The sequence below is a fragment of the Ornithorhynchus anatinus genome, chromosome X1 (genome assembly GCF_004115215.2).
Source record: "Ornithorhynchus anatinus isolate Pmale09 chromosome X1, mOrnAna1.pri.v4, whole genome shotgun sequence".
NCBI classification, from domain to species: domain Eukaryota; kingdom Metazoa; phylum Chordata; class Mammalia; order Monotremata; family Ornithorhynchidae; genus Ornithorhynchus; species Ornithorhynchus anatinus.
The window spans coordinates 86034101-86047296 of record NC_041749.1 but is presented as its reverse complement, the minus strand read 5'-3'; the positions used below and the strand labels follow the sequence as shown (position 1 = coordinate 86047296).

Sequence of the window (13196 nt, the reverse complement as noted above, 5' to 3'; positions counted from 1 at the left end):
GCGGTGCCCAACCATAGCTTCTGACAGGGCAGCCCGCTGTATCCAAACAGAGAGACTAACGTTCTCTAACTTACCTGACGGCATTCTATTCAAAATGCCCAGAGGCTTTTATGGCAGAACTGAGCGCCATCTTGTTTGTGGCTGTTAGCCATCTCCCAAAACCCTCTGGTGCTTGAGTTCTGACTGCCCAGAGAACACCATCTACAAAGCAAGGAAATCAGCTGGGGACGCTCACTCGGAAAATCTTCTTAGATGTGGACTCTGGGGGCAAGAGATAGGACTTTTCCTCTTGGAAGGCCCGGGGCCCTGGAGTTCAAGCTAATGGTATAGTGGGGCTACAATCTACTGGCTTTCAGCTCTTTGCAAAGACATCTTTGAAGCAGCGTGGCTCTTTTGTGTTGCTTTTAAAGGCCGCATATGTTTAGATAAATGCTGTGGGAATGGATCCGTTATTTTAATTAGGGAAGTAGTGATGTAACAAAAGAAACCGGAACATTTCAGAATATCTTGTTGGTGGCATGCTAATTCTAGCAATAGCTACAGGATTTAGAAGTGTTTACTCAGGCATCCACAGCTGAATTATTTTTCTCCTGGCCAGTGAGCTTGCTTTTTTTTTAATTTGTGGTTTTAAAAAAAAAATTGGATTTCCTGTTAACAAGTGGGCATAGTTTGGGTTGGCCTTTGAAACACCACTGACCTTCATCGCCATTCAGAAATACACTTTCTGTGTATTTATATCAAGGGGCCGGGGGGAGGATAAAAGCCTAAATATTAAGTCAGGTGAGAGTATTATAGAATAAGCACAAGCCATCAGGAATCGAACTGTTGCCCACTAAGAAGTTTGGATATGTATGATGAGCCAAGACTTTCTCTTTGTTGGAATATCAAAACATTGGCAAACTAGAAAACTGCATATGCACCCTTGAATACAAAATAAATGCTATGATTCACTAGGATTATTTACCTCAGCAGTGAATTTTCAGATACTACGGCTGAGCTTTTTTTTTCCCCCTCTCTTAAACTTGAAAGTACTGCAGCAGACGAGGAATAAAATTGGGTGAGATATAGCAGCACGTAAGACCATTTCCTCTTTCCTGTATTGTGATGGTTTCCAACACCCATATCAAGTGAAAATTTCTCACTGAGGGACTTCTACCCCGTTAGCCTGGATTGTTTCTCCTTTTGATGGGACATATTGAGAAGTACAAAGAAATCTTAAAGCAGCCGTTGAACAGATACTTTTTTTCCATCATGTATTGTTTGCTTAATGATTTCTACTTCAGGAGAAGAAAGTAGTTGAAGTGCCCCAACATTCTGTCCTATCTTCTAATTGCTCATTTTTATTTGCAGTAACAAAAGAACAGTCCAAGGAGATCGTTTATCAGCAATAACCATGGCACTCCAATATGGCTCAGAAAGCGATGAAGACGCCGCTTTAGCTGGTAGGAATTATGTCCTGAACGATTCCGGTATTATCTCAGTAAAGCTTGCAGAAAAATTGAAATTGCAGAGGCTCCAGCTTAGTTAAATGCAACATGTGTGTATTTTCAGAGTTCTCATAGTTTTGCTTGATGCTTTTTTCCCCCCCACTTTTTTTGTTGTTGTTTGAAATGCAGACAACAAAGAAAGGTGAAAATCTATCTGCTTTATTTCCTGATGAAAGCTATAGCTGGGTGAGACTTTTGCAAAAACAGTTTTGAGCTAGGACCTACAGAAAATTTAGTTAAATGACCGAAAAGAGAAGCAGTCAGAGCGGCACTTACTCTGGCACATAGTAAGCGCTTAACAAATAACATTAAAAAAAAAAACCCACGTTGGAGAGTACAATGCAACAGAGGCGGTCCTCTGACTCCCGGGCCCGTGCCATTCCCATTAGGCCACGCTGCTTCTCGGGGTAGGACCTGGGTTCTAATCCCTGCCCCACGACTTGTCTGCATTGTGATCTTGGGCAGCTCACTTGACTTCTCTGTGCCTCGGTTACCTCATCTGCAGAATGGGGATTAAGACTGGGAGCCCCATGTGAGACATGAACTGTGCCCAACTTGATTAGCTTGTACCTACCCCAGTGCCCGGCGGATAGTAAGTGCTTAACAGATATCATTAGAAAAGAAAGAGAGGGAGATGATAGAAGGGAGGGTGTGACCTGGAGAGAAGGTAAAATTAATCAGAGAAAGCCACCTGAAAGGAGGCGTGAGATCAGAAGGGCTTGTTTAGATGGGGAGGTCTATGTTCTGGGGATTTGGAAGAGGAAGGGAGTTCCAGGTAGGCGGAAGGATGTGAACAGAGGGGTCACAGGTGAGAGAGACGAGATGAAGTGCTCTGCACATAGTAAGCGCTCAAATAAGATCGAATGAATTAAGGTCCAGTGATTAGGTTAGTTAAGAGTAACGAAGCATGTGAAGTGGATGCCAATAATCATGGCATTTGTTAAGTGCTTACTATGTGCCAGGCACCATACCAAGCCCTGGGGTGGACACAAGTAAATCGAGTTGGACACTGTCCCTGCCCCACGTGGGGCTCTCAGTCTTGATCCTCATTTTACAGAGGAGGTAACTGAGGTCCAGGGAAGTTGTGACTTGCCCGAGGTCACACGGTAGACAAGTGGCAGAGTTGGGATTAGAACCTATGACCTTTATATATATGTCGAGCGCTTACTGTGTGCAGAACACTGTACTAAGCACACGGGAGAATGCAGTATAACAGAGTTGGTAGACACGTTCCCTGCCCACAGCGAACTTACAGTCTAGAGGATATGTGAATAAAAAAGACCAACGGTGTGGCTCCAGGGTCGTATCAGGCTTCAGACTAAACTGAAGGTTTGCGAGACCTGGGGCTACCACGAACACCCCAGCCAACTCCTCCGAACTGAAGGTTTGAACAACCTAGGTCTAGCACAGATGCCACATCGTACTTGAGCAGTTCCCTCGGCTTCATGAGTTGCTCTTCACAAGCAGCAGTATCCTGGAACAAAAATCAGTTGACCGGCATTGAATCCGCACTCACCTCAACACGGCTTCACTTGGCGGACCGTGCGAGGAGAAGGGGTGGCAATAGAATCCCCAGGCGGGTGCTGTGTGGTAGGCTGAGATGGGGAAACGAAGCACGGTTGGCACAGGAGATGCTTTAAGGTTGCAGTAAAAAAAAAAAAAAAAATCTTCTCTGGATGGTGGGTATCCCAGCTGAAATCCTGAAGACGGCTGAGTTAGCTCAGTGCACTGCACTCCAGGAAGGAGGAACTTTTTCAGGCAGAAGCTACAAAAGAATCAGGAAACAGAGGCTGGAGAAAATTCGGTGCCAGATGCAAAACATGTCAGCCTGACAAAGGACAATCTCGTGTCTGCGTTGTGGTCAGCGTCAGCCCCGTAGCGAGCATACCTCCAGACTGTAAGCTCGCTGTAGGCGGGGAATGTTTATTGTTATATTGTACACTTCCAAGGATACGATTCAAGTATCTCAAGTGCCAAAAGTGGGGGTTGGTCTGAAAAGGAACTCAGAACTGAGATGCTCTCTCAGTCATCTTTGAATGCAAAAGACGATTAGATTTAGAGTCTAAAGTAATGGATTCTCAGTAGGGTGCCGTGTCCTCCTGACTGGTAAATTCCGCTGCGATTGCAATGCAAACTTTAGCCCCTCTTCTCTAGTGCTACTGGCAGTCAGGGTAGCACAGAATTGTTCTTTAAAGAAACTTTGCCAGGGCTATGAGGCATTAAAAATAAATGGACTCCTTCTTAGGATAAGAATAAGGGCACTTGTTAAGCGCTTACGATACGCCAAGCACTCTTCTAAGTGCTGGGGTAGATACAAGTTAATCAGGTTGGAGACTGTCCCTGTCCCCCAAGGGGCTCACACGACTGAAGCGCCCCCACCTCTAGACTGTGAGTTCATTTAGAGCAGGGAATGTCACTCGTTGTTGCTGTATTGTACTTTCCCAAGCGCTTAGTACGGTGCTCTGCGCACAGGAAGCGCTCAATAAATGCAATTGATTAAGACTACTACCAAATGCGACAGCTGCACAGTGGATGGAGCACGGGCATAGGAGTCGGATTTGGGATCCAGCGAGAACATCATATTCCACCACCCTCTTGGTAGATTTTTGGTTTTTATAAACAGTTAAATGTTTCCAATCAAAGCTCTTTTTTTACCCCAGTACTACCGTCTCTGTGAGCTACATAGTGTATACCCACTTAATCCTTCTTTCTACACTACTCTTCTCTTCCTTTCTCTTTCTCTCTTTCCTACAAATTATCTTTGCATATACCTCATCTAAATGAAAGCACAGGGTATTGAAAAGGAAGGACTGGTATTAAATATTGTACTGAGAACTGCCCCTAGTATCATTCAGGTTAAAGCCTGTCATCTTTCACAAAGACAAGGAGTTTAGCTTCACAGAGGATTTCTGCTTTTGAATCTTCAAAGGCGTTCTTTCTGCCACCGAGGTGTCCGCATGACTGCTGAAAGATGACTTCCATTGCACTACATCTAATTAGTTTAGAACTTGTGCAGGTAAACGTACCCACTGATCCCTTCAAGCTATAAGAAAAAGGAAAGACTTGATGTCAGTGGGTGATGAAATATCGTGGAACTTCTGTCCCTTGACTTGCCACCGAGTGAATGTTTCTTCTGCTAAACTGAATGGAAAACAGAAGCGGCTAAATTGTGCCGAGTAACGGAAATACCTGAGGAAAACCTTGGTTTTTCTGTGAGGATCTTTCTGAAATTTATTAATCAGTGCTTCACATCTTCCAAACTTTCAGTCGCAAGCGAGGCTGTGTGAGTAGCTGTGACATTCTACAGGATTGAAACAAATAGCTTCTCTTTTGTATATTCTTGAGATTTTTCTGTTAAATGAGTGTAGGGGGGTTTATTAGGTATTCTGTGCCTTAGCTATATTAATAACTTTCCCTCTTGTCTTCTCTTGCCTCTACCCAGCAGCATGGCTCAGTGGAAAGAGCCCGGGCTTGGGAGTCAGAGGTTCGAGTCCCAGCTCTGCCACTTGTCGGCTCTGTGACTGTGGGCAAGTCACTTCACTTCTCTGTGCCTCAGTTACCTCATCTGTAAAATGGGGATTAACTGTGAGCCTCACATGGGACAACCTGATTACCCTGTATCTACCCCAGCGCTTAGAACAGTGCTCTGCACATAGTAAGCGCTTAACAAATACCAACATTATTATCTCTTCTGCTTGGAGCATGTGTGTAGTTCTTGACTTTTTGCCTCTCCTCTAAGTTCTAATACCAAAGAAAATAGGTGATAAAAAGAATCTTCTGGAAGAGCCTTCAATATCATATAAAATGATACCCCTCCTCCTTTAGGGAATAGCAGTATACGATATACAGAGAAATCCAGAGTGTATGTAACACATCTTGTTGGGACCATGACCACTTTTTGGAAAGTAGACAGGGGTATTTATTGAGCACTTACTGAGTGCTTGAAAGAGTACACCAGAAGGACGATCCATGTTACCTGCTCTCAAGAATCTTAAAATTGAATTGAGGATCTTAACATCAAATAGGTTCAAGAAAAGTTTAGGTAGATATTCATCAGAGAGCCACAATAGGTCATAAAACTTTGGTTCCCCACCGCCCTTCCTTTCCAGCAGAAATTCTCTACCATCGCCTTCAAGGCCGTCCACCAGCTTTCTCCCTCTTACCTATCTCTCTTCACCCCCTAGTCGCCAACTTGGACTCTTTGCTTCTCCCCAGCTCCCCCGGTTTTTGTCCCTCTCTCTAGGTTCTCCTACCTCGTCTCATGCTGTTCTCCCAGTAGGAAACACTCCCTACCACCCCCATCAGTTCACCAGACCGTAGCTCCAGCCATCTGCCAAGCCCTCGTAAAATCCCATCTACTCCAGGAAACCTTCCCCAGTTAATTCCCAATGCCCCAGTTTTCAGACCAACCCCCACTTTTGGCACTTGAGATACTTGAATCGTATCCTCAGCACTTGTATGCCCATGAATATATTTTTTTTAAATGCATTTAATTATTTCTTTAGTGGTTCCGTCCTATTTGTGCTACTTGTTCTGTCTCCGGCTTTTGCTATCTGTAAATAATTTATCTGTTTCTCCCCCCCACCATAGTTTGTAACTTCAGGACAGCGTACATATGTCTTGTTCCTGTTTTTCTCTCCCAGACACTTAATGCAGGACCTAAGGGAGTGGGCTCTTGGCACTCGATAAATACTAATGATTGATTGCTATTGTCTGGATTAATCCCATCTAACTGCTAGAAGGTGTAAATTTTAAAACAGGATACAAGGTCATCTGCCATTAAGCCATAAAGACGTATTGGGTTTGTTAAATCTTCACATGGCCAATTTCTAATGAAAATAAGTAGTGTTTCTTCCTAATAATAATAATGTTGGTATTTGTTAAGCGCTTACTATGTGCAGAGCACTGTTCTAAGCGCTGGGGTAGACACAGGGGCATCAGGTTGTCCCACGTGGGTCTCACAGTCTTCATCCCCATTTTACAGATGAGGGAACTGAGGCACAGAGAAGTTAAGTGACTTGCCCACAGTCACACAGCTGACAAGTGGCAGAGCCGGGATTCGAACCCTTGACCTCTGACTCCAAAGCCCGTGCTCTTTTCCACTGAGCCACGCTGCTTCTCAATTCCTGAATTTCCTAAATTTCACGGAGAACTGTTAATATGAGTCAATACTGATTTGGGGGGAGGGGTGAAAGGGGAAGGCAGAGGAAACTTTTTTTTTTTTTTTAGAATTTTTCATGTCTCCCATTCACAAACACTTTGCAAACATTTCCGTCACTTTCCTATCAATCAGTCAATGGTATTTATTGAGTGCCTACTGTGTGCAGAGCGCAGCATGACTGCCAGCACGGGCCTGCAAGTCAGAAGGTCATGGGTTCACGGCTCCACCACGTGTCTGTTGTGTGACCTTGGGCAAGTCACTTCACTTCTCTGGGCCTCAGTGACCTCATCTCTAAAATGAGGATCGAGACTGTGAGCCCCATTTGGGACAGGGACGGTGTCCAACCCGATTTGCTTGTATCCACTCCAGCGCTTAATACAGTGCTTGGCACACAGGAAGCGCTTAACAAATACCACAATTATTTTTATTACTTTTACTAAGCACTTGGGAGAGTACAGTATAACAGAGTTGGTAGACATATTCCCTGCCCACAAGGAGCTTATAGTTTAGAGGAGGAGAGAGACAGTAGTATAAAGAAATTATGAGTATGTACCTAAGTTCTGTGGGGCTGAAGATGGGGTGAATAAAGGATGCAAATTCAAGTGCACCCTCTTACTTTCTTCAGAAAGTAAGTTTCTCTCTTTCCCCAGAGGATATAAAGAAGAAAAAATAAGGGTCTTCACCAAGCTCATTCAGCAATTCAGGTATTTTTCTTCAGTTTTAGATTCAGAACAGTGGACTCTTGTCCATCATCATCAGATGCCTTCTTACAGGTGGATCTACACCAAATGTCGTTCCATCAAGTTAGCTATCTTCCCATGAAGATCTAGAATGCTGAGTGTCTTCCGTAAGAAAAAATAACCGATCTGCTTACTAGATGATGAGGAGGTCTGCCAGAGAATTGTATCCAGATTCTTAGTTAATTACACGCTTCAGTGTGACAGCCAGCAAAGTGTTGAAATTTCCACCTTCCAGATTCTGTTGGAGCAGAAGAAATTCCAAAGCCCAGTAGTGATTTCCCTCTAATTTGGAAGAATAATTCTCCTTTTCTCATGGGTGTTGCTTTCACGTGGCTTACGGCCTGGCCGTCGTAAAGACTTACATCACGATTGATGTAGATCGCATCTTAGGATGAAGTGTTTATAATAGCAACACATTTTTTCATGGGGAGCACTGTTATGAATGGAGGATTGGTTCCCGGACCAAGGTGGGATACCCAAATTACCAGAATTGTGTACGCAGTCTAGTATAGATAAGGTTTTACAGCTGTGTCCATGCATTTAGTCAGAGATGTTCCATGACCGGAGAGCAGATTTGTATTTCTTCAGAAGTAAAATGGATGTGTAAAACCTCCCCGAGAAGTCCACCTGTCAATCAGGAAACCCTCTTGGTCCTCTACATTTTCTCCTGTATTCCCCCAACACATCATGGCTTTTAAAATGGTTTCCCCTTTTTTTCTGTGGTTCCCATGTACCTTACCACCTGGACCCCAGGAACTACTTCTATAAAGGATGCTAGGATTATAATGTTGAAACCGGTGCTTTGGAACGAGAAATATCTTTGAGGATTACCGGTTCATTATGATTTTACCAACTTGGTTCTGTTTTGAACCAATTATCAGACACTGTTCACATCCAGGCATTCGTTTTTATATCCAAATGAAGAGGCGTAAGCCCTAAAATAATAAATAGAATTTACTAAGATCTCTGCTCTGAATCTAAGAGCATCGTGAATTATCTGTGAAATCATTCTATTATATGTACAGTATGGAAGTTAACCTTGTTTTGGTATTCTCTGCATTGATCCCTTGGGAGATTTTGGAAAGCCAAAAAAACAATACTTCTGAAGTGGCTCTAGTTTAAAAAATTGGGAAGTTGGGATCCCCCTGCATCTTCTATTTCATCTTTAAAAATGCACCTTATCTGATGTACATAAATTATTCTGAGTAAATGTTTATCATTTGTATAAAGACTTATCCTCTCTGCTCCAGCTTTAATATATGCAATAAGGAAGATTTCTCATTTATAATGTCTGGTTTTCTCAGCCTCTTGAAAAATTGTCAAGGTGAATTTCATTTTTCCGCCCCCAGTGTCTTGCATTAATCTCTAAATCGTATGAAGCATTTCTCTTCCCATTTACATTAAGACACCCAGGGCTGAGTTTTGAGATTAATCTCAGAAGGAATACATAACTTAAAGAGGTTATTGTGTTGTTGTTTTTTGAAGAATGTGGGTTTCTTTAAAAACAAAGCAAAAGAAGAAAACAAGAACAAACTCCAAACCCCTTTTGTCGTTTCAGCTGCTCATCGGTATGAAGAGGGTGAATCTGAAGCAGAGAGCATTACTTCCTTCATGGATATTTCCAACCCCTTTTATCAGCTCTACGATACTGTTAGGAGCTGTCGGAATAACCAAGGGCAGCTTATAGCGGAACCTTTTTTCCACCTGCCATCGAAGAAAAAATATCCCGATTATTATCAGCAAATCAAAATGCCCATTTCGTTGCAACAGATCAGGTAAGGGGCCATGTCGTTTGTTCCTAAGTTCCTGTGAGTGCAGCAATCCCCCATTATACTACTCTTAGGGAATTTTAATGCCGCTATTACGTAGAGCCCGCTCACACTGCTGTGGTGCTCCACTTTCACCATGCCTGAGCAGCGTGGCTTAGTGGCAAGAGCCCGGGCTTGGGGATCACCGGTCGTGGGTTCTGATCCCAGCAGCTGTGTGACTTTGGGCAAGTCACTTCACTGTGGGCCGCAGTCACCTCATCTGTAAAATGGGGATTAAGACTGTGAGCCCCACGTGGAACAACCTGATTACCTTTTTTCTCCAGCACTTAGAACCATGCTTGGCACATAGTAAGCGCTTAACAGATACCATTATTATTATTATTATTATTGTGCCGGCCTCCTGCATATTCCCAAACCAGTACCTGCGGTGTTTTTCATTTATTGGGTAGTTATCTCCCACGTAGAAGCAGCGTGGCCTAGTGGAAAGAGCACAGGCCTGGGAGTCAGAGGACCTGGGTTCTAATCCCGGTTCCACCATTCGTTTGCAGGGTGACCTTGGGCAAGTTGTTTCACTTCTCTAGGCCTCAGTTACCTCATCAGTTAAAGAGGGAACTAAGACTGTGTGCCCTTCGTATTCTTGTCTGTCTCCCCCTCTAGACTGTAAGCTCGTTATAGGCAGGGAATGGGTCTGTTAATTCTGTTATACTCTCCCAAACACTTAATGCAGTGCTTTGCACCTAGAAAGCGCTCAGTAAATACCGTTGATTGAGCGTAATCCATCATGAGGGGGGGCAGTGAGGCCTGATGACACAAGTATGGGACTGGGAGTCAGGAGACCTGCGTTCTAGTCCCAGCCCTGCCATTTGTCTGCTGGGTGACCTTGGGTGACCAGTTTCACTGTCTGAAAACTGGGGGAAAAAATGTTCTGGTCTCCCTCCTTCTTAGTCCCTAAGCCTTGTGAGGAGCAGGGACCGTCGAGCTGTTTATCTTGTACGTACCCCAGTGTTTGGTGCAAAGTTAAGTGTTTATACCATCGTGATCTCACATTACACCACTCAATTGTTGATATTTATTGAGCGCTTACTGCGTACAGAGCACTGTACTGAGTGTTTGGGAGAGTACAGCGCAGCAATGTAACAGGCATCTTAATGCAACAAATTAGAATTCTACTGAGGAGCAATAGGAGTGGATTGCCTGGCCTGAGGCATTAACTGCTTCTGCAGTTGTAATAATAGTATAGATGAGGCCACTGCTGTGCGTAAAGCACATTATTAAATGCTGGGGGCGGGGGGGAATACATGGATGAGAATTAGACCTTGTCCTTGGCCCCCAAGGGGCTCACAATCTAAGAATAAGAGAGGAGAGGGGACTGGCAGTGGACCAGTTAGAAAAGAAAAAAAACGCCGGTAATAATGATGGTGATATTTGTTAATCACTGGCTATGGGCCAAGCACTATACTAAGCTCTGGGTAGGTGCAATCCTGTGCCACATGAAAAACATAAAAAACAAGGTCGAGGCTAAATGCCTGTAATGAAAACCTAAAGAGTAATAGGGTATTGTTATTAAGAGGGGCAGAGTTTCAGGCTCTTGGCAGCTCAGAGTTACCCAGTCACAGCCACAACTGTCTCCGCCATATCGACCACCGAAGGCTTCCCAGCTCTGTGTATCTGGAGGAGGCTCTGTCCTGCCGCCGTCTCTCTCCTTTCCCGCTGTCCCAGGTTAGGTGGAGAACAGGGCCACTTGGAGCAGAGTCAGATGCAGCAAGTTGTAAACATCCAGAGAGCTTAAATCTCACAATTAAGTTAGGTGGGCTGAAGTGCCTGGACTCTGGTGAGCATCAAATCGAAACTTTTGGCGAGCACAGGTACGTTTTTGGGTCTAGACCTTGTTAAAATGTAATGGTCTAAATCGATCTTGCTCTACGTATTTGCGTTGCTATTTGGTTATGGAGTTTTTATCGCTTGAAAAAGTATGTTTATATTGCCTTTTTTTTTTTTTTTGGTTCTCGTGCCCACAAGAATTCACTTCACATGAATTTCTGTGGGAAACTATACTTTGTTTTGACCTCTTTCGATTGCCTCATGGAACCAAGTGGAAACGTTAAACAGCATTTTTCAGTAGACACATTTGATAGAACTGAACCTTATTAATTTTTTCCTGGTTACTTACTGAAAGAAATTGGGCTCTTGGAAGTTTCTCAGGGTGTTCATGAAGCGTCTCCTGTCTGAGGTGAATAGGTAGTGAAGCTTCTTAAATGATTAACTGAATCCATTTTAGTTTCATTCAGTGAAGGTTAAGAAAAAAACTCTTGACTGTTGCCCTAATTCATCAAAATACTGATTGTCAGTTCATTTGTCTTGGAACTGAATAAAGTCAGAGATCCGTCTTCACTCTTCGTTAATACTTTCCTAGCTAAATATGCTAACAGTTCCCAAATCTCTCATTTTCAAATGATTTCATTAACTAAAATCAGACTCAAAACTTTCCCCCTTAATTTGAAAAGCCAATATTAATAGTGCTCTTAAAAACAAGAATGGCGCAAGTGGGGGGAAACTTCACCATCGTAAACGTCTTAGTGGATAAAAATAAAATAAGTACATAGGAGAGCCTGAGATGGTTGAAGGCCTGGCATGACTGAGATAGTGGTGTAAGTTTCATAGAGAAGGGAGCTTTTTAAAAGAGCTTTGAAGGTAGAAGGAAAATGTGGTTTGACGAAACTTAGGTGAAAAGAGCATCTCAGGCAGAGGAAAGGGCATGAGCTATGGGTCGGAGGTGGGGAGTGTCACAAGCCAGGGACGTTTGGAAGCTTGCTGGGAAGACGCAGTGAGCTCAAGTTAGGGAGCTGTGCTTTTTTTATTATGATGATTATTATTTGTCATTGTGTTTAGTGCTTACTGTGTGCCAAACACTGTTATGAACTCTGGAGTAGGTACAAGTTAGGGTTATTCACAGCCCCTGTCCCATATGGGGTTCACAGTCTTAATCCCCATTGAACAGATGAGGATACTGAGGCAAAGAGAAGTTGTTACTTGCCCGAGGTCACACAGCAGGCAAGTGGCAGAGCCAGGATTAGAACCCAGTTCCTCTGAGTCCCAGGCCCAGGCTTTTTCCACCAGGTTGCATTGCTTCTCCAGGGTGCCAGGACAAACCTGGCTTTGAGGAGCTGGGACACAGGAGACATTTTTTTTTGGTCAGAAGCTCCTAGAGCATGGACAGAAGTCTGATAGCCAGCAACTTTTCTGTGTTAAGGTAGCAGATTCAATTATCTAGTGTACTCATCACACTTTTGTCCCTAAGTGGACATGCCGTTGTCCAAATAATGATAATAATAATAATGTTGGTATTTTTTAAGCGCTTACTATGTGCCGAGCACTGTTCTAAGCACTGGGGTAGATGCAGGGTAATCAGGTTGTCCCACGTGAGGCTCCCAGTCTTCAGCCCCATTTTACAGATGAGGGAACTGAGGCACCGAGAAGTGAAGTGACTTGCCCAAAGTCACACAGCTGACAGGTTGGCGGAGCCGGGATTAGAACCCATGACCTCTGACTCCCAAGCCCGTGCTCTTTCCACTGAGCCACGCTGCTTCTCTGCGATCAAATGCGATCAGTTGGTCAGTAGTATTTATTGAGCACCTAAGGTACGCAGAACACTGTATTAAGTGCCTGGGAGAGCACCGTAGAGGTAGAAGACTTCCACAAGGAGTTTACAGTCTAAAAAGGGGATACAATATAATAAACAACGAGGAGGAAATAGAGAATGGAAAAATGGATATATGGAAAAGCAAGTACTTAAAAATTGTTGTTGTTTGTTTTTTTGTTTTTAGTGGTATTTGTTAAGCGCTTACTATGTGCCGGGCACTGTACTTAGTGCCAGGATAGACATACGCTCATCAGGTTGGACACAGTCCCAGTTCCACATGGGACTCACAGTCTTAATCCCCATTTTACAGATGAGGGAACTGAGGCCCAGAGAAATTAATAGACTTGCCCTACCCACCCCGGCACTAAGTACAATGCCTGGTGCATAATAATAATGATG

General features: G+C 43.7%; 1 protein-coding gene across 7 annotated transcripts in view; it reads left to right on the top strand.

Annotated features, from left to right (window-relative positions):
* The window catches only part of PBRM1 (polybromo 1), a 98906-nt gene that overhangs the window by 27804 nt on the left and 57906 nt on the right, over positions 1-13196 (top strand). For all 7 annotated transcript variants that reach the window (XM_029051173.2, XM_029051169.2, XM_029051170.2 and 4 more), the window contains 2 exons: positions 1351-1442; positions 8947-9163. In XM_029051173.2, the coding sequence (XP_028907006.1) occupies positions 1351-1442; positions 8947-9163 (309 nt within the window). The remainder of the gene's footprint in view (positions 1-1350; positions 1443-8946; positions 9164-13196) is intronic.